Genomic DNA, 26715 nt, shown 5'->3' on the forward strand with positions numbered 1-26715 from the left:
CACTTGTTGACACTGACTGGGAGCAAATTTGCTCCCGGTCAGCCCCACCACCAGGGGCCCACCCTCAGGCTAGCCCCAGGGCCATGGGATTGAGAGCATCTCCAGCCCCGGGGCTGGTGCGGCTTTTTGCCTGCCCCAGCTTGGCCTTTAAGACTCTGTGGTGACCCCGGGGGCCTGTGCCACCTGGTGTCAGGTTTTGGCCATTGGGTTCCACAGCAATGGCCACGTGCTGACCAAAGCAGCCTGCATGGACCCTGTGTAAGGAAGTGAAAGAAAAGACTTACCTGTCGGCAGCAGGAGGAGTCCTACCAGCCCTGCCAGAGCCAAGAGTTTCGGGAGACCGTCAGCTGCATCAGTTTATGAAAAGCTGCTGTATCCGAATCAGCCCCACCCACATCAGTGTGGGGTTTTCTGGCTTGCAGCCAGAGCTGGGAGGAGAAGCGGTGAGGAGCGAAGAGATGGCAAGAGGAAATTTGGGGATGCTGCTGGGTGGAAAAAGGAGCTCTGGACCAGAGAGCAGGGGAGAAAGCTGCTCCCAGGATCCCAGAGAGGCTCAGTGAGCCTGAGGGCAGCAAGAGGGACAGCAGAAGTGGCGAGGGACAGGAGTGCCAACAGCACTCCTCCAAGGTTTTGATTTATTTTTTTTTTTTGGTGGATCACAGAGCCTGGGAGGCTGGGCTGTAGCCCCAGGGAGAGGGGCAGAACTGTTCCATGCTGGCTCGAGTGTTTCAGTGGGGAGTTGCTTGCAGGCTCACACTAGAGAGGAGCAAAAGAGGATTGGCAGTTGAATACGCCACACCAGGGAAGGCGGCAGGGGGCCTCAGAAACTTTCAGATTAGACACGGAGCATCTAAGGCAGAGACATGCCCAAGAGGGGTGAAGGGGATCAGAAAGCCCTTATTTTTCCTTTTGGTTTCATTTTATTACTTTGGGGAAGGGCTGGGCAGTAGAGAAAGACCTGCAGACATAAGATCTAGACATTCTTGGACTGAGGGTGAAAGTCCACAGCTGCGATGCCCTCCGTGGAGTTGGATTTAACTTTTAGTTTCTCATTGAGTTATTTTATCTTCCTCATCCACTAACTAAACAAAGATTGACTAATAAGAGGATCAGCACCAGCCCAGCCTCTGTAGGCTAGATTCGAGATATGCATGGACCAGCCGAAATAAAGACCAATTAAAGACAGCTAATTGAGAGACGAAGGTGCAATGAACAAAAAAACAGGGTGGTGCTAGGACAGGGTGTAGGGGAGGTTTGAGCCTCAAAGAAGAGCCAGACCTGGTATGTTCAGAGTTTCACGCAACAGAAGTGAGTCACTTCCCAAACAAGACAAGTCCAACATCACGGCGTGGCAGATGAATATTGGGTAACTTCCATTGAGTGTAAACACTTGGTGAATCTGTGCCCTGATAGCACAGTCCCATAGGGCACAGGGTCACCATGCCCTGTGGCCGTATCCTGTACTGCACTGACACCCTGATGCTGGCCCCGATCCCTACCCCACCACTTACCTTTCTGCTGCATGTGGTACCCCTACACTATAGGCACCTGCCCAGGCTGACAGGACCTGGACTCTCACCCACAGCCTCTTGAGGGCCATTGAAGGACCCATGCTGCCGTCATCCCCGATGCTACACGCTATGTTCCAGGGGCCATTGCACAGTGGGCACAGACTCAGGCAACGAAGTTGCAGAGGGCTGAGCCAGCACTGCTTTGGGCCAGAAATGCAGGTGGCTAGGGAGTACTGTGTGGGGCTGCCTTTGAATGAGTTTCCCTGGTCCCAAGGAAGCTGTGGCTGGAACCCCCAGCTCCCCCTGGCTGCTGCAGGGGGGTGGAGCAGGACTGGAGGAGGTCTAGTGCTATAAGCAGCAAGTCTGCTCCCAAATGGCTGCACATGTAGTTGCCTAACCAGGGCTGGTTTTTTGAGTAGTAAATTACTGTGCAGTAAACCCATATATCACTAATTGCAAATGTGGACTTGCCACCTGTCTCTAGAAACTGGGATGAGATTGCAAAGATCAAGCAAAGTAGTGCCAAATATGAAAGAGATCATATCTATTTTAAGTGGAAACTTTAATGTAGAAATAATTTAATTACAAATTACATAAACAAATAGACATACCAACTCAATGTGTATAGATAACAGCAAAAATATAAAATAATTTAAGGAACTAACACGTTAGGGGAAAACTCAATAGAAAAATCCCATTGAATCAAAATAATTTAAATAAATAAGGTTTGTAGTTTTCTCCTACTTAAATAAGACATTTTAAATACATATACATATATATAACAATCTATATACAATAATATGCTTGAGAACCATAAATAATTCTTTAAGAATGAGAGCACAGAAAATGCTGCCTTATGAATTTTGGCAGCTTTGTTTCGAAAAGTCACTGAAGTCCTAGTCCCTAGCTAAACCTTACACTGGCTGTGACTGGCTGTTGATACAACATACTAAAGCACCTCAGGTGAGGTGGAATCGCTGCCAGTTTGTTGATTTAGTAGCAAAAAGGCAAGGGTTAGTACAAATGCAGCTTAGCTGCAAGTACGTGGCACTGATACAAATATATTTAACTAAAGTGATGTCCAAAGGGTCTTCGTCTCCTTCGTGAAATCACTTTTCCTATTCAGTGGTTTTCAGTTTCACTGAGTAGCACATACCATAAATACTTGAATCTTTTCTGAACAAAGTGATAATTTTAAATAAATATATAAATAGGAAATAGATACAGTAAGTCTTAGCCTGCATAAAAACATATGGGTGTAGAAGGTGGACGTATGTAGGCTGCTTGAAGGCTCATTGGCATTTTCAATTAGATGTTTCCTTCCGGACAGAACAGGAGAAATGTGTAGATTTTTCTTCTGCTGCTTTTCTTAAAGTGGTGTTTCAATGTTGGATTCAGCCCTGCAAACAGTGGGAGAGAAAGGGACGGTTTAGAAATGTGACCAAATATCATTGGTTGGAACAGACTGAACTCAGCAGTTACAGGTTTATATTGTCATGTGCAAGCCAGCTTCTGCCCCAGTTGGCCATTGGGAAGCTACAGTACAGAGATCCTGAGGTCCACCTTTTCAAAAGTATGTCCTGATTGAGTTTGCTGCCAGTATTGGATACCTAAATTGAGAACTTGTGAGGCCTGATCCACTTCTCATTCATCTGTGAAAAGCCATTAAGTGGAATGCGTACATGAATGGAGAAGGCGAACATGAATGGAAAATCAGTCACTGACAGACCAGGGGCAGGCAATTATTTCGAGTGGGGTCCCTTTACTGAGTTTTGGCAAGCTATCAAGGGCCCCATGACAGGCAGCCAGGGGCAGATAAATATTAATTTTCTAACTTTTGGGGTGGCCCTGCAGTCTGGATAGAATGGCCTGGTGGGCCGCATCTGGCCCACGGGCTGCATTTTACCCACCCCTGTGACAGACTGATTTTCAAAGGCACTGCTCATAGGACTAAGTTTCTTCCAACAGTGTTGGAGATGCTCATCACATGTGGGCAATATCAGGCTTATCTAAATCACCTATAAAGTCTGGGGCAGGGTTGGAACTAAACCCTAGCTTCCTAATCTGATCACTGGATTGTTTTCCTATCATATTAGCTGGATAGAGAGAATGTTTGGAAAGAATTGCTCATATCTGAGGAAAACACTTAAGTAGATTATGCTAAAAAAACTCTCCACTTGTTGTCGTAAGCAGTTAGAACGGAGAACGATTAACTTACTTGTTCAAAATAGCTTTGACAAGGCGCATCACCCAGGGGGCTGTGGGTTCCAGACACACTTCTCTGCCATCCTTGAGAGTTGCACTGTAAAGAAGAGAAAGAAAGATGTTCAGGCATTTTGATGGCCGATTTCCCTTTACTATCATGGCAATTTTTTTTTTCTGTCTATGTGTCACTACATCAGGTGTAAATTGGCATAGCTCCTTTGATGGCACTAAACAACCTGCTCATGTTTGCTTGGTGGACCTTAATTCATTGGTCTTCCACTGGGGTAAATGAGTTTTTTCCAGGTAATTAAGACTTATTCATGTGGGATCTGTCTGGTAAGCAAGGACATTCTGGCCCTTGTCAAAACTCATGTTCTGAACAATGCACAGTTGTTTCCAACTCATTAACCAAATAATTTGGAGAATTACTTACATGACTTCAACATTTGTGCAGTGAGGCCCACTTTGGGTCATTTTCACATCCTGAATATGCTTAAAAGGGATGAACTTGGAATGAGTGGTTATGCACTGGCACCGGAGCTCATTCCCTATCCGTGCCAGGGTCATGCCTGTAAAAGAACAAGGAAAATGTGGTCAGTAAAGCAGAAACTCTCACCATCTGAACATGGATATCACAACAAATTACTTTTGATTAACAGAATACTTGTTAATCATAATGGCTATGTTTTTGACAACGCTATATGTTCCTGGTTTCCTGGATTCCAGTTCCTCTAAATCCTCCAGATATCAAAATGTTTATTCTCTTGATCAAACAAATGTTATAAAATTACAATTCTTTGTCATGCTTGTTTTTAAAAAACACTCTGACTAGGGCAAATCCTTTGCCTGTCTTCATCATTTCATATCTTGATTCATGCTATTAAAACTAAAAAGACTTTACTCCTGTTTGTTTATCTGATCATCCATCCCTATTTATTCTTCCCTTCAAGTTGTTTAATTCCTTATGATGACAATTAAGGCTGATGTCACAAACAGAAAAGTGCTCTCAGAAAAAAACAGGAGCAGATCATGCATTGAAAACTTTAATAAAAAGATCTTGTCTTCCATCAAATGTCTTTAGAATCACAGGGTAGCAATCTAATGTTAGACTAGGAAACCATCCATTTGCTGGATCATGATTTATGAGTAAGAGTTCTAGTCAGTTGCCTGATTAATATATATATTCATCTAATATACATGATATTATAATATATGTGAGATAATAATGATATACTCATCTAATATATATGAGAAAGAACCAACATTTCTACAATAAATAGTTTCTCTGTCAACAGCTGCTCTGAATTGCCACTTGTATAGCATGAGCAGTAGTTGCTGGAGAGAAAAAAATCACTTAAAAAGTTTTAAAAGAAATTGCCTTTGTAAAATAAGACTGACCTTCTGAACATCCCTATGTGCCTACGCATAAGCAATAACTTCTTCAAGTGAGTTTTACAAATAATTAACTTACCTTCAGTCACAGCTGCGGAGATGAGGAAGACAGCCAAGACAGCCAGAACAAATTTGCAGTTCATGATTACTCGAAAGTTTTGTTTTTCTGCCTTGTATTTTCTGGCTTGGAGTCTAAGGAGCAGTGAGCTCTGTTGTCTCAGAGGGCTTCTGATGCCTGAGCTGTGTAACTCACCCTCTTTATATACTGTCTTCTCCCAGTGTGTGTGCTTTAACACCAGGAGTGGATTACATCATCGGAAAATCCAAAACCTGTAAGATGAGACTGCAAAACAATGATAGTATTGTGGGTAAAACCCCTTTCTACATGACTACACAATTACTTATTATTCAAATAAAAGTACTTTAGTAATTAAAGTCAGAATAAAATATATAATCTGTTAATTTCACTTAGTTCAGTGCAATTTGTATATACCTTAATTTCTATAATCTTTTCTTTATCCTGATTTTTTTTCCTATTTCATCCCTTTACTTTTCACTTGTGTATATTTGGGATATACTGCTTTTAAGTAGAAATTTTACACCTAGACTTTCAGTGTGTTGTTACAAATATAAAACATTCCTTTTCTTCCCCTATGTACATAGCTAGCTTTGATTATGGTATGTACTTGGACATTAAATGCCCAGACCCAGGGATGTCAGCTATCAAACTTATAATGACTCCGTTGGAACCAGGATTTCATATTGCTAGTGGAAAATATTACTGTGATATGATTTCCTTGTTTTGTTCTGCTAATGAAGAGTGATTTTTTTATTCCCTCTTCACCCACAGGCTTACACAATCCTATCTTTTGGAGACAAATCACCCATGTTCTTCCTCTTTTAGAAGAGGATGTTGACTATTATTTTCAAAAGCTGCATGGCGTTTTAGCTTTCAAAATTTCAGCCTGAGTGGTGTATCAATATAGTTGTCTGCCTATGTCCTTAGACCAACACGGCTACAACATATGCTCCTCAGTATAGTTGATTTTTTCTTTTCCTCAATGAAGGAAAATAATAATAAAAAACTAGCTGAAAATTAATGAAATACTGGTGCCCAAATGACTTTGTCATTTTGAAAATTTGACTAAATAGAGGAAAGACTGAAAGAGATGATGACCTAAGTGCTATCAAGTGCCCAAAGTAAACGCATTGAAGGAAAAACAATAGGCGTATCTCTTTTCTTTCTTTTATCTCTTTCACTTTATAGTAGTTTCAGGTGTTTATAATAGATGATACAACTATTTAGGTAGCTGATTATTTTCTTTCTGGCAGGAATGTGGCAGGAGCCAGGAACACTTCTATTATTGGTGATGCTTCATAAAGATAAACTGAGCCTTCCGTTTGGAAGCAAATTTTAAACCTGCCCTGGGAAATACAACTCCCCCTTTGATTGCAAAAGAGAGGCATGGATTTGCAAGGATATTGGGGGACATATTTTATTTTTTACGGAGTAAGTGCACAAGAGATGTTTCCTGCAGAGCTAACTAATTAGCCCCACAGTAGATGTCTCAGTGTCTGCATATGCACCTCTTTTAGGGTGCAGGAAACTAATAAACTCCGCAGCAGGGTAATATTTGTAAATACAAGCAGCATACGTGTTGACACTGAACTGGCTGACTGTAACACAGGGTGCTTCAGTGCAGGAGCTGCATGCCATCTAGCCCCATGCTTTAGCACACTCTTGTCTCAGACGGCCTCTCTGAAGCACATGGATAAACTCTGGAGCTTATTGAGCTGGAGTTTATTAATTTGTACTAATTGTACATGTAGATCTGCACACTAAGGATTCAACTGAGTGGTTTGAACACCTGTCACTAATATGCTTTTTGATGTGTATTGTATTTTCTGAGTTTCAAATGTATACCTGAAGGTTGCCAAGGTGAAGATTGCAAGCCAGATATCCAGCTGATGCACACATTAAAATAGCTTCATTGAAGTCAATAAAGTTTTGCTGATTTACAGAAACTGAGCATCTGGCACATTCTTTTTGAAGGTATTTTATGTTTTGCTCTTAGTAAATTTCAAACAACATCTTGGAAATATATAGCTATCTACTTCCTGTGTAATTTTGTGCAATGATTAGAATATATTTTCTTCCATACTTCTCTTTATAGTTTTCATATGCTCACTAGGGCAATGAGAATGATCAGAGCTAGGAAGCAGGTGCTGAACCAGGAGATACTGGAAAGGCTCTTCATTTTGGAAAGGAGAATGGGGACATGTAGGGGCAGGGAGGACGGGTAGGAACAAGATCTATACGGTCATGAATAACATGGGTAAAGTAAATAGGGAACTGTTATTCATCAGGTCCCAGAATACAAAAATAGTAGGCACTCACTGAAATTTATCAGGAGGCAGGTTTTAAACAGAGAAGAATGTTTTTACACAGTGGGTGCATCTACATTAGCAACTAATTCACGGCAATAAACTCTGGTACAGTTTGCACCAGAGTCATCTGCTCCCAGGCACAGCATCTGCAGCAGTTTGAGCCAGGGCAGGGCAGCCCTGGGCTGTCAGCAGGCTTGGGGGGTCGCCCTGGGCTCTGGGTGCTGACATCAGACAGCAGAGGGGCTGGCTGGAGCATGAGAGTGCCAAAGCTGCGGAGCCACATGGCTGATCCTCGGAGCCTGCTGCCAGCCTGGTACTGTTCTACCCTGGCTCAAACTGCTGTGCTCCTGGTCACTATCCATATGTGCATTTCTGTGCATTTCTGCACAATATATGACTCTGTCATAAGATAGTACTGTTCCTGACAGTACTATCGTAGGTGGAGTTAATTAATTTACTGCATCCTAATACCAGTGCAGATTGTGATACATTACTGTGGAGATAATTAATCAACTCCACAGTTAAGCACACATTTAGATGCACCCAGTTTGTAGTAACTTTGTGGAACTTGTTGCTAGAGGTTGCATAGGCAGATATCATACCCAGGTTCAAGTAGAGATTAGACAAATTCATGGAGGACAGGTCCATTGGGAGCATTTAAAGAGAACAGTCAGAGATGTATCCTCTGGCATTCCATAGAGGCTCTGAAAGGGAATGGTTCTTTTGAGATATAGCCCCTTCAAATACTCTCCTTCTAAAGCAGGGAGGGCCAGCCTGTCACACAGATGCTACAAGTGGCACAGGCAGCCTCTGTGTATCAGGCAGCAGATCAGGTAGGGAACAGGCAGCACAGCAGCAGAAAACATCATCAGGGCAGGGCAAGGAAGAACAAGGAAGGAAGCAGAAAACAAAGCAGTGGATCAAGTAGGGAGGAGAAATCAGAGCAGCTGAGAGAGAAGGGGAAGGGGATCAGAGTAGCACTCAAGGAGGCTGCAGGGCCTCATCTGTGGTAAGGCTACCAAAAAGGCTGGTCCTCACTGCCCTAAAGTCCCTACTACTTGCCACTGTAGGAAACAAGGCTCTGGGGGAGATGGACCATTGGTCTGACCCATATGACATTTCTTAAGTTGTTATATAATTTGGGTGCATTTAGTATCTGAAACAAACAAAAAAAAAAAATTCTTAGTCCCAAAGAGAGACCCAGATTCTGATACTGTATTCTAAGTAGGAGAACTAAATACATATCTCAGTCAAAACAGCAGCCAAAAGTTTGTCCATCCCTCATGACTAACTTGCCCTCCAGGAAAAAAAATAAAAGCATTGTCTTAAAGAGTGGGATATTTATACAGCATTAAAAATCTAGTATGCTGTCTTCTCCAAGCTAAGGCTTGCCCTTTTAACACTGTCAGCTTTAGCATGATAGAGGTAGCCAAAACCTTTACCTAGACATGTTCTTTCCTCATGCAACTCACATTATTTTGCCTGCCGATATAGTGGCAATTTGCATAGTCAGCAAAAGTACCTAATGAGCTGTAACAAATAGGGAACTCATGAGAGAGAGAGAGAGAAGCAGTATTAGTATGGGGAGCTAGGCTGTTACCGCAAGCCTGGAGTCTAGATGTTCCTCAGTTTTAATACTGGAAATAGCATCTATTAACTCAAGGCCCCCACCATCATTATAGCTGTGTTCTTGCCCAATATCCTGTCTCAGCCACTGCCAGTGAGAATCCTTAACTTCTGTTGTCTGATCATATTTTTCCAACACGCAACAAAGGTGCTCGTCACCAATGGAATCTTGGCTTCCTTTAAATAAAGCACCACTTTGCAGGAATGATGGCTGTGCCAGAATTGCCACCCAGAGAAATTTTCAACATCTCCTCCTACACCCAGTACTAGAAGCAATAGTATTCCACTCTCGCTCTCCCAACAATACAAGGCTGAATGGGAAAGGAATACTGACTAGCTTCCAGGAAATGAAAACCCACCTTACCCTGTGCCTACTTAAGTTATCTTTGTGCCACTTTTGAGGGCAGGGAAGAGGGATTACTTTTCATATTTCTGGATCAAAGGGAACAAGTTTCCTGCTCTTCCTCCCCTCAGCCTCAATGGGCATGTCTACACGTATGCCAAGTGTGCAGTTGTTACTGTGCTGTCATTTAGTACTTGCTAAAGCAAGTACTAAATGATTGTGCAGTAACCACTGGTACTGCGTAGTCCCAGCCCTGCATGGGTTGTTTCTGACCCTACTGTGCAGTACTGAGCAGAAGCATCAGCATGACAGTTCGTGCCCACCAATGCTACATTGCTGTAGTGATGCACTACGGCGGCATAGCTCATCACTATGTTTCTGTAGCATCATGCCCAGTGTGTCTACTAAAAGGAACTGATTAAATAATTTGCAAGGACTATAGATAAAAGGATGTAAGAGATGCAACGTTGGAATTTTAACATGATTCTCAGTTTTAGTGGGCATGGGATTTCACCCTTGAAGCTTCAAAAAAAAAATCTCCAACTGAGGGAGGGAAACACTTTTCTGGCCACCATGATGAGATACAATCTTTAAAAGGTGACATAGGAAGATTCAACTACTAGGAGCATATAGAAATCCCCAAAGCTCAGAGTAGACTCTGGTACATCCCTGGAGATGCTGTTTACCTGGGCTTATGGAGGTGCCTTATTCAGCTCCCAGGAGCAGTGCAGAGTGAGGCATTTCCTAATTGAAATGTTTTGGTTTTTAGATGCTATCTTCATTTTTCATATTTCTCCAATCTGAAATACTCCCCGGAGGGTCAACGCCCTATTTTCCAAACATTTCCAAGACGCCTCTTTGCCCTTCCTGTATTTCCTCATCCCACTTAACTGGTTGGAGATATATTACAACAGCTTTGAAAGAAATGTTCTATCTATCTCCTGGATTGATACAGAGGGCAAGGGGTGTGTACATCTAGCTAGTTATTGCTCAGAAAACAAGGGTACCTCTACACAGAAGTCTGCAGCGCTGTGTAGAAATGTGTAAGTTAGCCTGGGTCCTGGAAACAATGGAGCCTTGGCAGAATGGGGCTCTGCAGGGCCCAATTTATATTACCAAGAACCAGGCAATGCAGTATGCTCTAAAAGAGACTTTGAGTCTTCTGCAACCTCAGTGTTCACAGGAGGTGCCAATTCCTGTCAGAACTACGGACACTCATTAAATGCAGCATCTGAAAAATCAAAAAATCAAAGTTCAAAAGCTAGAATCCAACAAAAATTTATAGATTTTATAGGCCCAACTCATGACTTTTTGAAGATTGTAGGATATAAGTTGCTGAGCATTTGAATGCATATACAGCATTTAAAAATATTAATAATATTGACGTCACAGACCACATTTGGCAGACAAATTCCTCTCCAGTTCTGCTCCTCAGTGAAGGGTAGGTCTCTGCAATGTACATAACAATAGCAGTTTGATTCCTGTTCCCGTTAGTAAGAATTGAAGCAATTGAGCAACCATGGAATTGTAATTAGTACATGACACATAGAAATGCTGAAATAAGAGAGTGAACTTCCTGTCATATATGCCTGACCTTAGCCAAGCATTAGAAGTAAGACCTGAAATACGTGATAGCATGTACTGATCCATGGATTGCAGAAATACATTTTAGACTTCCACTCATTTAAGCTGTAACTTAAATGGGGATGGCTTAGGAATACTGGAATGTTACAGCAGCTGAGTCTAATCTTCAAAAGTAGCAACAATTTCAACAATCAAAAAGTAATCACTTTAATCAGTTACGATAGAGACACACCTTATAAACTAAATACACCAGAGATGCATAAGCTTTTGTAAGCCTGAGCTTGCTTCATCAGATATTGTGAAAAGATACACACAGAGCAAGCTATCACATAAAGAGAGAACAATCTGAATACAAGACAAGGAGGGAGGGGTAGCACTGAGAGAAGCAAATAAGTAATAAACCATAGGGATAGAAGCTAACTCAGGTAATATCATAAACATCTGTATGCACAGAGAGGGAGTTAGCCACATTAGTCTGAAGTCAGACAGAAGGCTGGATAGAGATGCACCTTATAGACTAACTAAAGTAGAGACCCATAATCTTTTGTGAGCTCATTTCAGCACATGCTGTGAAATGACTTCCATAGAGCAGGCTATCAAACAGAGAGGGTGATTTGAATATAAAAGACAGGAAGGGAGGGGAGAGCAGGGAGAAGGGGTGGTGCTAGAAGGGATAAACAAGAGATAAACTTATAAAGACAAAGTGGTCACAAAAGCTAGTCCATGTAATAAGGAAAGAATTCGTAGTCCCTGTTTAGATCATACTTAATGCAATTCAGTCTATGGATGATTTCTTGTTTGTGTTGAAGTTAGTTTTTAAAGTTTTAGGCTGCTGACAAATGTGGGGGGAAAAAACCTCATGCTTTACTGGAAGCAACAGCGTGTTAGTTTGACTCGGCTCCAGAGCGTCTCTATAGTGGGACATTTGGGCACTCTTATCTAATAGCTGATTTAATCAGCTATTAGATAAAAGAACAAAAAAAGCCCCGCTAAAGCACCCGATCTATACAGACATTGGGCAAACTGGGTCCAACTAACATGATGCCTCTTCTGGGCATACGCTGGGCTTGGTGCGGGGGCCTGCTGAGTTTAAATTAAAGCGCCTTCTTTTTTTTTATGTCTGTAAGCAGCCTTATTGTCTGAAAATTGCTACTCTGAGGTCAGTGATCAAATGTCCAGGAAGATTAAAGTGTTATGCTTTGATGTTGCTAAAGGTGCAGATGAATGATGAATGAACACACCTCTACCAATATCACAAACACCATCGCCTGCTTACAGTGCCCCTCCACTGTCTATATTGGACAGACATGGCAGTCTCTATGTGTCAGAATGAATGAACATTGATTTGACATCAGTGCCAGATACACAAGCCTGTGGCAAAGCTCTTTAACCTGCCTTCTGCATGATTTCAAACTAACATGGCTAACTACCTCTTTCTGTGCCTCTCCCCTCTCTCCCCACCCTCAGCAGTTGTTATATTTTCTTAGCATTGAAACATTTTCTCTGCTTTGCCACATCTAGACACCTAGGTTGAGTGAAGAGGATTTGCACAGCCAGAACCAAATGGGCAACTTGGCACCACCCTATTCCATGTACTAGGTGAACGAATAGATGGACTTAGGCACATAAGCATGATTCTTTTCCACTGTGTTTGTATCCTGAAAAACAGTTAATGTAAAAGGTAGTTGGGTTCTCTTCTTCCTCACTACTTTTTATCATCTAATCGTATAGTAAAATGATTGTGTGTTACAACAGTAGATGCATAAATGGATTTATAGTTAGAACAACAGAATAACAATGCTGACTTTGTGAAGGAACACCTTGAGAGGCCAGACACCTTCAAGTCAGCCAGCCCTGACAGTTTACATCCCAGGATACTCAAGGAGCTGACTAGCATCATAGCCCAGCCCCTGGCATGGATCTTTGAGAACTCCTGGCACTCTGGTGTAGTCCCTGAAGACTGGAAGAAGGCCAATGTGGCGCCTATCTTCAAGAAAGGGAGGAAAGTGGATCCGGCAAACTACAGGCCCATCAGCCTGACCTCTAAGGGAAAGGTCTTAGAAAAGATTATCAAAGAGGCCATTCTTAACAGACTGGCCAATGGCAGCATCCTGAGGGATAGCCAGCATGGGTTTTTTGTGGGTAGGTCTTGCTTGACCAATCTTATTTCCTTTTATGACCAGGTAACCTATCACCTGGACAAGGGAGAAGATATTGATGTCATGTATCTTGACTTTAAAAAAACCTTCTGTGGCAGCGAGGCACTACCACAGGCTCTCGAGGGGGAGAGAGTGAACCCTGCAGGCCCCATACCCTGAAAGCAGGCCTCCGGCAGAGCTAATTTACCTCCTGCAGGGCAGCCAGAGCAGGAGCCGCGCCCATGGCTGCAGCCGTGTGAACCGGCATTACGCCGCCTGTTTAATCAGCTGTTTCGGGCATGGGAAACAGCTGAGCCAATCGCAGCGGCCGTACCAGCTGCTGCGGGAAAGTTTAAAAGCCCTGTCAGATCTGGGGCGGAGGGAGAGCCAGAGAGAGAGAGAGCGGGCTGGCTGCTCATGAGACGGGCTCTGGCATGGGGAGGAGGCAACCCAGCCTGCATGGCTCACACAGACAGCACTGTGGAAAGCTTTAAGCTTCCTGTGGGAGGCAAAGCAGGGGCACCCACACAGCCCTCATAAGAAGCTGAGACCGAGGAGGCAGGGGAGCTCCCTGCTTATGGTAGGAGAGAGGAGGCATCTGAGATCCCTAGCGGGAGCTGGGTTAAGGAAGACAGCCCTGCAGCCCCTCCTACTGAGAGGAATATTTTCTTTAAAGTAAAATGACCCCAAGAGGGGAGAAGGAGCAACTGGAACCTGATAAACAGGCCCTCGGCCATCCTACAGGGCCAGAGAGCATCATTAACACATCACCAACTGGTTGGCAAGTGGACGGGGTGTAGGGGAGGCGGAGCCCCTTGGAACATTGCGTCCGACGATTGTAAGTACCGCTGTCCATCGGAAAGGCCCACCCAGGAAAGATCTCCACTGAAGACCCCTCTTATAATAAGTTTAACATCAAAGTCGTGGCAGGTGAGTTGAGGGGAGGGGCCACACCCCGACAGGCCGGGCGGCCAGAAGGGTGCAAGACGCCACACCTTCAATCTGGTATCCCATGATCACCTCTTAGCAAAACTGGCCAACTGTGGCCTCGGATTCACTGTGATCCGCTGGCTGGGGAATTGGCTCCATGGTCAGACCCAGAAGGTGGTAGTTGATGGAAGTCAATCATCGTGGTGTGCTGTGACCAGTGGGGTCACTCAGGCCTCTGTCCTTATGCCAACACTATTCAACATTTTCATTAATGATGTGGATGTTGGTATCAGAAGTGTACTGGCCAAGTTCACCGATGACGCCAAACTTTGGGGTAAAGTGTCCACACCTGAGGACAGGAGGGTGATCCAGGCTGACCTTGACAGGCTCAGAAAATAGGCGGATGAGAACCTGATGGTGTTTAACACTGAAAAATGCAAAGTTCTCCACCTTGGGAAGAAAAACCCACACCATGCTTATAGGCTCCGCAGTGCTACACTGGCTAGCACTACGGGCAAAAGGGACTTGGGGGTCATGATTGACTACAAAATGAACATGAGCCTTCAATGTGATGCTGCAGCTAATAAAGCGAGCAAAACGCTGGCTTGCATCCATAGATGCTTCTCAAGTAAATCCCAGGACATCATTCTCCCATTGCACTCGGCCTTGGTAAGGCCGCAGCTGGAGTACTGTGTCCAATTTTGGGCTCCACAATTAAAAAAGGATGTGGAGAACTTGAGAGAGTCCAGAGGAGAACCACACACATGATCAGAGGTCAGGAAAACAGACCTTATGATGAGATACTGAGAGCTACGGGACTCTTCAGTTTGGAAAAGCGTAGGCTCAGGGGTGATCTGGTGGCCACCTATAAGTTTATCAGGGGTGCTCACCAGCATCTGGGGGAACATCTGTTCACCAGAGCGCCCCAGGGGATGACCAGATCAAATGGTCACAAACCATTTTTCCTTCTGTGTGTAACATCCCAGGAAATGTGGTCATTCAAACAGGGGAAGTAGAATTTAAAGAAACACAGGACAAGATGCTAAGCTTGCCTGATACATGACTGGCAGGGGTGTGCAAAATGGGCCTGTGCCCACCTGGTCTCAAGGATACGCTCATGTGCCACCTTGGTGCATACACCTGGTGTTGGACACTGTGTGAGTCCTGGTGGCCTCTGGCGGGGCCCTCAGTCATCTCAGGGAAAGCCCAGAAATGCATCTGTCATGACTTTGACTGTACCCTCAGCGGTGGGTTCCCCTGTTGAGGAATCCCTCAGATTGGCCACGACCCTTGCTGGGTATCCATGGGGCTCTGCCTCCCCATACACCAGCCTCCAGGACAGGCCACTTGGTCTTGGTGAGGCTTACCCTCCAGTGCCGTCAACCCCACTCTTCTCGTTAACTGGCTACCGCTGACTTCTCTCCACCACCATACCTTGAGGCGTCTGAGCTGCCCCGCTGTTTTGACGGGTCTTCAATGCCTACCTGGCTGTTTGCCATGGTTCCTAGGCTGATCCTGTCCTTGGAGCATTGCCCATACTTTGGCTCTGACCTCAGGGCCTCTCCATGCCATCCCCGGCAAAGAAAAATAAAGAAAGAGGCAGAAAGGAACAAACACACACAAAAAAGGAACTTTGATGGTAGACTAATGGGGGAGGGTCACAGCCCATCCCCACTCACAGACCCGACACTGGTGGCTCCAGTCATCCCCCAACATTGCTCCAGGTCCTTTTCCCTGCTGGGGACCTCTCCTGCCTACCCAATGCCTTGTCCCTCGTTGCACACCGGTGCTGTTGACTTTGCAGGTCACCCCTGTCCTCAGTCCTACTGTGGGGAGGGTCCCCCTGGCCTGTTCCCCTGGGACATAACCCCCACTTCAAGATGCCTTGGGGCATCTCAATCTTCTGTTCTGGTTTCTTACCTTGTATTTTGTGCTACTTTATAGTTTGGAGTCCTGTGTCACTGGGTCTAGTCGCATCCACGCACCTGGATAAAAAATACACTACGATGTTACTTTTCCTCGGTTGGTGCAGTATGTGAAATTTGAACACCTGTAGGGCCAAGGCCCACCTAGTGATTCAAGTGTTATTGTTTTTGGCTGTCCTTAACCATTTTAGCGGCTTGTGATCTGTCACAAGTTTAAATTCCCTCCCCGTTAGGTAATACCGGAAATGCTCTACTGCCCAATGGATTGCTAACCATTCCCTTTCCTTTGTAGCATACCGTGTCTCCACGGGTAGTAGTTTCTGGCTTGCATAGGCAGCGGGCCTCACCAGTCCATCATCCTCTTGCATCAGGACTGCTCCAATGGCAGTTTCTGAGGTGTCTGTTTGTAAAATAAAAGGTTTACAAAAGTGAGGGGTGTGTATTACAACGTCCTCACATAAGGCCTTCTGCAGACATTTGAATTATGCGTCATCTCTGCAGTTCATTTTATGGCCCCTGTTCATTGCCTTTTCAAGGCTCCCATGAGAGGCACCACTAGTTCGAAGGAACAGGGGACAAAACATCAGTAATAGTTGGTTAACCCCAAGAAACACCAGAGTTGTTTGCCATTCTGAGGTGTTGCAAAATTACGGATGGTCTCCACTTTGTTGGCCAGTGGTCTGATAGTCCCCCACCCAACTAGGAAACCTAGATATTTGGTTTGTCTTTGGGCTAGGGCGCAGTTCCATGGGTTTGCTGTCATCCCCATTTTTCATAATTCTGATTCACAGAGGGCTCTCTTGTGTTGCCCCCATGTCTGTGAAAATACAACAATGTCGTCTATGTAAGCTGCGGCATATTCGGCATGTGGATCCAGGATCTGGTCTGTCAGACATTGGAACATAGCTGCCACTCTGTGGAGCCCAAATGGCATATGTATGGACTCATAGAGGCCCCACAGTGTTCTGAATGTCATCTTAGCTCGGTCTTTTTTAGCTACGGGGATCTACCAATATCCTTTGGCTAGGTCCAACATTGTGATATACTGAGTGTTGCCGATGCACTCCACCAGCTTGGCTACATGGGACATGGGGAACGCGTCAAAGACTGCCATAGCATTCAGACACAGATAGTCAATGCACAGCCACAAGGTCCCATCTGGCTTGGGAACTGGGACCACTGGGCTCTGCCATGAACTCCTGGATGGACGTATTATTCCTTGTTCAAGCATTTCTTAATTTCCTTGCGGATGTCCCCAAGGAGATGATGAGGCATCGGGCACCATCTTTCCCACACTATTGTTCTGGGAGGCATTTTTATTGAATGACAGGCATCCGGGACCCATCCTTGAATTCCTGCACCAGCACCTCTATTTCGCATTCTTAGGATACTGACAATTCCTCTCTTATCTGAACTTGGTCTTCCATCCTAGCCTTTGTTTCTTCCCTGGCCATTCCCTGGGGTCTGAGGTCCTCTGAGTCCCCTTCTGTAAATGTGACCCATCCTTTGGGCTTACACCCTTCCCATAGGAGATTTATATGATACATCTGTCTTTCACACTGGTGGCCTGGTCTGTGGACTTCGTAGTCCATCGGTCCCACTCAGCGAATTATTTCAAACAGACCCTGCCACTGGGTCAGGAATTTGCTCATGGCTGTGGGTAAGGAGTACTAATTCCCTATGAACAGGCTCAAACTCCCTCTCTTTGGCACGGGCATCATACTTTTCCTTCTAGCAGTGTTGTGCTTCATGCATGTTATCTCTGGCCAGGTTCTGGGCCACCTGGATTCTCTGTTGAAACCCCTGCTGGTAAGTTGTTGGGTTCCTCACACTTCCCACATCCTGTTCCCAGTCCTCTCATAGTGCTTGCAGCAGGCCCCTAGGGTGGTGACCTAACATGAGTTCAAATGGTGAATACTCTATCGACTCCTGTGGGGTGTCTTGAATCGCAAACAATGCTAAAGGGAAGAGCATATCCCATTTCCATGAGGCACCTTGTGTGCATCATCATATCATTCATTTTATAGTTCCATTGAGGAGCTCCATGAGACCGTTGGTCTGTGGGTGGTACACGGAGGTCTGCAGATGTCTTGTCCAGAGCGTGTGGCACACGATCTGCAATGCTCCCAACATAAAGTTCTGCCCTTGGTCGGTGAAGATCTCTTTCAGTATTCTCACCCTCGCTATCCACTTGATACGCTCCTCTGCTATCCAAGGTGCTGTCACTGCTCAAAGTGGTATTGCCTCAGGGTAACGTGTGGTGTAATCCATTAACACCAGTAGGTACTGATGTCCTGCACTGCTCTGGGGTAGGGGGTCTAACCACATCCATAGCTATCCTCAAGAATGGAATATCAATAATGGGTAACAGTTGAAGCACAGCCCATGCCTGGTGGTCCTCCCCTGTCTTCTGGCATTCTGGACATGTTGCACAACTGTGAGTGACCTCTTCCCCTAACCCTGGCCAGAAGAACCACCTGGTCACCCTGGCAATGTTTTTATCCCAGCCTAGATGTCCCCCTGTAGGGTTTGTGGGGGCTAACCTCCATATTACTTGGTAGAACTGGGTGGGGACTACCAACTGCATTTCATCCTGTTCCACCATCCTCCCTCTCTGTACCTGATACAAGAGCTGATTCCTCACCTCATATTGTGAGGTCCCAACCAGTGCTGTTGTCTGGCTATTCCTGGCTTTGAAGGCTTGTGCCTTGAGTACTTGAAGCTCCTGGTCTTCCTCCTGAGCTTCCCGGAACTGTGGGCTGCTAGCCACGTCATGCAGGTTGGCCTCGTCAGCCCTGTCCACCGGTCTCTCATCTTCGTTGAGCTCTCCGAACCACCCATCATGGTCCTTGATCCTCTGCCACCCCACATCAGCATCCCAGATTCACTCCAAAGTGTCATAGATTGGCGCCCAGTCCCGTCTGAGTAAAACGTTTGCATGCAAGTCAGGGTACCACTCCCACCAGTAGCATTCCCTGGTGCTCCATTACCTGAAGCCAGATCCATTGGCATTCGATCTGTTTAATCTCTCCGTGGTGGCAGGCCATCCTCACAGGGCCTGCTTTGCAATTCCTCTGGGGTGTGCTGAGGTCAGCCCTTACCAGTGATTGTGCACATCCAGAGCCTAACATGGCCTGGATGAGATGATTCTTTATCCAGGTCTTCATGACTGGATGTCCGGAGATGGTGTTGTTTCCTCCTCATGCATAGCTGCAATCCATTGGCTTGCTTATATCTGACTCCTTCTGTGCTTCAGCTTTCACCCTTGAATGATTATCTGGGCACCATAATTCGGTGGGGCCACTTGGACATTCTCACGAGAAGTGCCCAGTCCTTCCGCATCGGAAATAGATTGTATCATTTAAGCCATCTCTGTTGAGGGGTCACCTCCTATATGGCCCCCTAGGTAGTGGGGCCATCAGACTAGGGGGCCACTTCTCCGAGCTGTACCCCGTCTCTGATGCTGCGAAGGCCTCGGCCAGCTTCAAGGCCTCTTCACAAGTGCATGGAGAGTGCTGGTGGACCCAGCACTGTGTCCACTCATCCAGGTCATTCTAGAGTTGCTACAGCAATATATGATCTGTCAGAGTATCCTGATCAGAAACTGCAGGGATCACCCACTTGTTCAAGAGATCCTGTAGCAGCTGTAGCAGGATCCTGGTCTGCCTCTCATCCAGCCCCTTTTTAGCCCTTAACAGTTTTTGATAGTGCTTTGGGTTAATCTCAAGCCTATATAAAATAGCTGCCTTCACTCATTCATAGTCTCGAGCTTCATCCTGGGGAAGGGTCCGGTAGGCTTTGCCCACAATGAGCATGCCCAGCTGGCTGGCCCAATCCCCTTTGTCCAATCTGGTCATTATTGTGTGACATTCAAAGACCTCAATATATGCCTCTGGGTCATCTTCCTGGGTCATTTTTGGCATCTTGCATGCAGCCAGACTAGGCATAGCCAGTCTTACTGCCTGTCCATCATCTGCTGCTGGGCATCCAGGATCTGTGTGAGAGCTTATAGGTTTTGGCTTAGTACATCCAGAGGGGTCCTTGCTGCCACCTGCATTGTGATGTTATCCATGTCTGCTGGGGCTCTTCGTCAGTTCCTAGCCAATGCAGCACTTTGTGCCTGCCTGGTCTTGAGGATATGCTCATGTGCCGCCTTGGCACATATGCCTGGTGTTGGACACTGTGTGAGTTCCAGTGGTCTTTGGAGGGGCCCTCAGTCACCCCAGGGAAAGCGCAGAAACTCTCCTGCCATGACTTTGATTGTATCCTCAGTGGTGGGTTCCCCTGTTGAGGAATCCCGCAGATTGGCCACAGCCTTTGGCGGGTAGCCATGGGGCTCTGCCTCCCCTACACCCCTTCCATGTGCCAGCCTCCAGGATAGGCCACTTGGTCTTGATGCAGCTCACCCTCTAGTGCCATCAACTCTGCTCTTCTCATTAATGGGCTATGGTTGGCTTCTCTCTGTCACTGTACCCTCGTGGCGTCTGAACTGCCATGCTCTTTTGATGGGTCTTCAATGACTACCCATCTGTTTGCCATGGTTCCTAGTCTGCTCCTGTCCTTGGAGCATTGCCCATACTCTGGTCCTCACCTCGGGGCCTCTCCATGCTGTCCTTGGCAAAGAAAAATAAAGAAAGAGGCAAAAAGGAACAAACACAAAAAAAATAAGGAACTTTGATGGTAAACTAAAAGGGGTGGGTTGCAGCCTATCCCCACTCACAGACCCAATGCCAGTGGCTCCAGTCATCCCCTGACGTTGCTCCAGGTCCTTTCCCCTGCTGGGGACTTCTCCTGCACTCCTGATGCCTTGTTCTTCATTGCATGCCAGTGCTGTTTGCGTCTGGTGTGGGAAGCACCCTCACCATCTGCTGCCTGCGTTTCTTCCTCCGCATTTTTCCTGGTGCTGGCTTTTATTCCAGCTGGGTGGTGTCCTGGGATGATGTCATCCGCCCGTGTCATTCCGGCTCCAGCTGGAAATAAGCATGGGTGTTTCCCATTGGTGCAGCTCATCCAGCTCCCCATGGTCTAAAATTGGTAAGTCTGCCCTGGTTCAGTGCTTTTCTCGTAAGGGACGGTCACCCCCATCCCCAGTCCTACTGTGGGGAGGGTCTCCTGTCCCCCATTGCCTGTCCCCCTGGGACAGGGCCCTATTCAATTCAGATTCAGCCCAAATCAGAGACAGTGATTTGACTTGTTGATTCAGATCACTGTCCCCAATTTGATTCAGCTGAATCTGAAGCTGAAGATTTCATGCTGATTCAGAGAATCAGAGATTCAGACATAGACACAGCTTTAAATGTTTTTTCTACATACCTTGAGGTACCAGGCACAGCTCATGAATACTGCAATACTGGGGCAGATGGAGGGTCCCACAGGAGTGAGGGGGGGCCCCCTGTGTGCTCAGTGGTCAACCCGGAAGTGGACCAGAAGTACTTCTGGTTGACTTCTGGGTCTGCCGGGGAACATGCTGGGGCCCCTGCCTTCATGCCTTCCCGTCTTGGCGATTGGCCATGGGAGGATCCCAGGTGCCCTCCCAGACCCAGGAGGCACCAGTTACCAAGCCAGGGCAGGCACGGGGGGGCCCCAGCACACTCCCTGGTGTACCCAGAAGCAAACTGGAAGTGCTTCTGGTGCACTTCCAGGTGTGCTGCCAAGCACACTGGGGAGCTTCCCATACTCCTGTGGGATGCTCCATCTGCCCCAGCATCTCAGCATTCACGAGTTGCCTGGTACCTTGAGGTATGTAGGAAAAACATTTAAAGCTATGTCTATGTCCAAATCACTGAATCTTTCCGAATCAATTTGGAGGGTTCCAATTTGATTCGGAGAGATCAAAGGGTCCTTTAATTTGATTCAGATTTGGAGATGTGGCCACCGAATTGGGCCAAATCTCTGCCCAGTTGAGTCAGGGACCAATGCTTTGCACAGCCCTAATGACTGGTATGCTTGACAAATGCAGTATGCAAGTGCTCCTGAAATGGGAAAGAGGGGACCCAGTCTATAAGCTTTCAGTATAATTATATAGATTGCATTATTTCTAGGGAAAATGTTGTCACCAAATTTTTTCAGGGTTTTTCTAGTCTTTCTCAGCATCATTGTAATTTGTTCTGCAACATGCTTTCGGTAAGGATCAGCATATTTTTCTTGTTTTATAAAGCATTATATCTACTCGCCCTGCCCCAGAAGTATTGCGCAGCAGATAGTCACAACAAACAACAGAGCTGGATTTAGGGCAAATTTAGGGCAAATTTAGGGATTGCATTATTTCTAGGGAAAATGTTGTCACCAATTTTTTTCAGGGTTTTTCTAGTCTTTCTCAGCATCATTGTAATTTGTTCTGCAATGTGCTTTCGGTAAGGATCAGCATATTTTTCTTGTTTTATAAAGCATTATATCTACTCGCCCTGCCCCAGAAGTATTGCACAGCAGATAGTCACAACAAACAATAGAGCTGGATTTAGGGAAAAGAAAGACAACATAATAAAATCAGATGATTGCTTAGAGTAAATTATATTCCTATTTTTGGGAGAGTTTGTGAGAACATGAATGGAAGCAGAGTTAGGGTGAAGGAATGTAATATGAAAGAAGGAGATCTGGGAGTAATGGGACAATGCAGGGAGCATGCTTACAATGATTCAAGTGAGCTGGTGAAATGAATCAAGGGTTGGTATGAATGGTAAACATGAATAGGGCAGTTGTTAGCTGTAGCAACAAAAACTAGCTTAGAGAGAAAGGCCAAAGCAAGCAGGAATTTATGCACTCCAAAGAAATGACAAGTGCTGTCTAAGAGAGTAGAGAATTCTGAATACGAAACTATATTGGAATAAGGAAGAGTCTTATAACGATGGATCCTGGTTTTCTCTGATAAAAAAATCTCCAACTTTTGGATATAAAGAAGTAACCCAAGGTGGTTAAAATGAAGCAATATAGAAAATTGTGGATTTTGGATTACTTTTTTATATCTGAAAATTTGGGATTTTTATCAGAGAAAATGAGGACCCCTGCTTATAACTAATGATACTTGGCATACAATCCCAATCTGATTGCAGTCAATGGGAGTTTTGTTTTACTGTGGCACTTCTGCCTAGACCCTTCCCCAGCACCCATTTGGCATCCTTCTATATGTTAAAAAATGTTTCCTACTTCCTCCAAAGGAGCGGAAGGAGGGCTTGCCACAATGCGCAGGAAATTAAGTGACATTTGTGAGCTGAGCCACCAAAACATAATGGCTGCATACACACTTCAAAGCTACAAAGTCAACAAGTGTGAAGACAGAATTTAAATTTAGCCTCATCAGGCAGTGGTTAGACTTTTTAAATACAGTTTTAAAACATTGACTAGACTTTTCTGAGGTGATACATAAGTGCTTATGATTCAAATGAGCAATTGAACATTATTTTAAACTGAAGAAGCAGATAATACAGGGCTCCCACATACCTATTTGTCATGTACAGTATCCCTCATGACAGCTTTTCCCATGGCCCAGGCAAGGATCTTCATGCTGCTAAGTTATGCATATTTGTCAAGTCTGTTCAACTCCTATTTGTTATGAAACATGAGCTTGGGGCTATGGACATTGTACTGCTGGATGGCGAAATATAAAAAAAAAATGCTCTAACTACTGATGAGCTAAAATGGATACCAAGTGTCTGCTTCATGCCTTTTTGTAAATTGTCATCTATACTCAAACTAATGGTCATTTTTATATCTCCTACTCGTTGGTGTAAAGCAGGAGAAATTCAAAATCTGGAACGTGATTTTAAGTGATTCATATCAGACCCTAATTTAGGTACAGCATGAGGAAAGGTACAACAGCTTGTAGGAGATCAGTTAGGGTGTGTTCACTTGGAATTGTGGCATGCATATCATTAAATTGTTTGGGTTTTTCCATATATTTTTTTTCTATTTAAGGGGAAGTTGTATATTGCAGGGGTTTCTCTATCTCAGCAAGATCACGCAAAGAACATCAGGGCAGCCATCATTATTCTACAACAAAAAAGGAATGCTCAAGATCAACAGCTGGCAGCAACAGGAGGTAAACACAATATAGAATAGCCCCCATATTCCTATTGCTGGTGGGAGTACAAACACATACACAAGGCAGACAAAGTTCTTTGGGTAAATCTGATATCTTTTATTAGAACAATTCAAATAGTTCGAAAAATTCTTCTTTGCAAGCTTTTGGGTACAAATACCCTTTGTCAGGCTGAGGAAGCATCTGCAGTTGGTGTGTGCTCTTCCTGTATGGAGTGAATAGTAAAGAAGCCAGAGGCAGGTATGAATGCAGGGAAGGCAGTCAGTGATGATTTAAACTGAGGAGTCAGTGGGTGCGATTCATTTAATCTAGGAAGAGCACAGACCAACTGCAGATGCTTCCTTAGCCTGATGAGGGGTATTTATACCCAAAAGCTTGCAAAGAAGAATTTTTCCAACTATTTGAATTGGTCTAATAAAAGATATCAGATTTACCCAAAGAACCTTGTCTGCCTACATCCTTAGACATACATGGCTATAACCTATACCCCTGAACACATACAAAAAACACTCAGTACATAGCACCCCACCCCATAGAAAATGCTGTACTTTAATCATTTGGGCTGGATGGTAAATGACCTCAGATGACCTGATTCACAGTTTGGAGTTATCTCATTGGAGCAGCCAAAGGTGCATTCCACAGTCATCTGGCACCTGCTCAGGCAGTAGTTTTGACACTGCTTATGACCAGAGATCCTGGTTTTCCCTGATAAAAAAAATAATCACAAATTCTCTGATTACTCTATATATAGTTATCTGTTGAACACAATGTTTTATTGATATATTTACAATTTTAAAGCAGTTTGGAAGCCTACCAGTGCCTCAATCACTATAATAAATGAAATTCTAAATACCTATACATTTTGGTGTTTGATTTTGGGTTTTTTATTATGGAAAATCAGAACTCCCCCTGCCCACTTTGCTCACCAGCATGCAGATCCAGCTGCAGCTGTTCCCCCCACACTGCTTTGTGGCACCGAGCAGTCCTGATATGCTGGTGCCCTGCCCATGCCATTGCCCCTCACTTCCAAACCACAGCCCTCCAGCCCTGCTGGTGCCCCTCACTTCCCACCCACAGACTACTTGCCCTGCCAGTGACCCTCACTCCCCACCCACAGCACCCTGGGCCTTGCTGGTACCCCTCACTCTCCAGCAACAGCCCTAGCCCCTGCTGGTGTCCCTACAGGTGGTCTCCAGGCTTCCTAGAGGCCATGTGCATGTATATGTGCACACCTACGCATGATGCCCCCTGCCTGACTGCCCTCCTCCTACTCTCCCCAGCACCTTGCAGGCTGGAACTCTGCCAGCCTGCAAGAGGAAACCTACAACTTCCTGCATCTTTCTCCTTTAAGGGAGCAAATCCAAGTTTTTTTTGCTTAAAATGAGAAAATCTGGGTTTTACTGCATTTGTCTATGGCAAAACAGAAAACCAGGATCCCTGCTTATGACCACAGGAAACTAAGAAGTTCCCTCTGTGCTGGTGAAGGTTGAAGACCACTGCCCTTTAAACTAGCACCCATTGCTATAATAACTCAGTCAGAGACTCTGGGCTCCCATTCCCTCCTTCAGCTTTTGCTGCCTGGCTCCACCTTAGGGGGTAGTGCAATGCAGCATGTCTAGGGGAGGTGAGGGTGAGCTTGGGGCCATGCAGGTGTGCAGTGAAGTGCAGTGATGGCCAGTGGGGTGGTGCAGGCTTGCAATGCAGCCGGGGTGGGGTGGGAGGGCAGTTCTGCACAGCAATAAAACTGGCAGGGCGGAGGGAGGACTGTGGCTCACACTTGTGTGGCCTGCAGGGCGTTCAGCCCCTGGCTGCTTAGAAGTTGAATTGGACAGCTCTGCTTTAATGGTATCCCCATAAATCTCATTTACCATAAAACACCTGAACGATACTTCATGTAGTACAGTACGTACTATGACCAATGTTCAACTAGCTTAAAACTGAAGTGAAACTGTGATGAGGGAGGCATCCCTAGTTATTTTCCATTTGTATTTTCATAGCCTCAAGGGTTTCTGTAGGACTGATCTAAAATTTCTAGAATTCAGCAAAATAAGTATCACCGAGAAGATGAAGATAGTTCAAAGTGTTGGTGGTAGTGGGGCTTGTTTTGATTTTTTTGAAGAATGCTAATTTAACTACAGTTATGGACAGATTTTCAAAACAGTTGAGTATGTATTAGGTATATGGAATCCACATCTAGGCACCTAAATCAGTGGTCTATGGATGTATGATTTAGAACAGTGGTGCTCAACCTCTTTGGCTGGCAGGCCAGATGGGTGGTGCTCAGGCCATCCATGGGCTGGGTCCAGCTGCTGGTCACGATCTGCCATGGCACAGTCATGGTAGGGCCCCAGCTGGCTGCATAGAAGGGGCAGAGGGCATCCCAGTTCCAACCTAGCCCTGTGGAGAGGAGGGAGGGAGCATGGTCCAGCCCCACAGGGGAAAAGGGCATGGCCCAGTTCAAGCCCCATGGGGGGAGGGGTCATGATCCAGCCACAACCCAGCCCTCCACAAAGGAGGGGGCATGGCCCAGCCACAGGAGCCCCACAGGGATAAAAAAAGGTTTGAGCCAGCCCCAACTCAGCCCCATGGGAAAGAAGAGGCACGGCCTAGCCATGGGAGTGGGAGGAGGGGGCATAGG

At 45.4% G+C, this 26715-nt stretch overlaps 1 protein-coding gene across 1 annotated transcript; it reads right to left on the reverse strand.

The window, feature by feature from the left end:
• Positions 1–2054: 2054 nt before the first annotated feature.
• LOC102568190 (interleukin-8) lies at positions 2055–5352 on the reverse strand. The gene is made up of 4 exons (XM_059722367.1): positions 5188–5352; positions 4150–4285; positions 3730–3813; positions 2055–2911 (listed from the first exon to the last, which is right to left on the reverse strand). The coding sequence occupies exons 1-4, from the start codon at positions 5249–5251 to the stop codon at positions 2881–2883; spliced, it is 315 nt and encodes a 104-aa protein (XP_059578350.1). The 5' UTR covers positions 5252–5352; the 3' UTR covers positions 2055–2880.
• Positions 5353–26715: the final 21363 nt, after the last annotated feature.

Source organism: Alligator mississippiensis, chromosome 2 (assembly GCF_030867095.1).
Source record: "Alligator mississippiensis isolate rAllMis1 chromosome 2, rAllMis1, whole genome shotgun sequence".
Classification (NCBI taxonomy): Eukaryota; Metazoa; Chordata; order Crocodylia; family Alligatoridae; genus Alligator; species Alligator mississippiensis.

Excerpts from the sequence above, each read along its gene's own strand:
- LOC102568190 (XM_059722367.1), bottom strand. The coding sequence starts at position 5,251 with ATGAACTGCAAATTTGTTCTGGCTGTCTTGGCTGTCTTCCTCATCTCC. Across the intron at positions 3,814-4,149 it reads TGCACAAATGTTGAAGTCAT|TGCAACTCTCAAGGATGGCA; the intron begins GTAAGTAATTCT and ends TCTTCTTTACAG. Across the intron at positions 2,912-3,729 it reads GTCAAAGCTATTTTGAACAA|GGCTGAATCCAACATTGAAA; the intron begins GTAAGTTAATCG and ends CACTGTTTGCAG.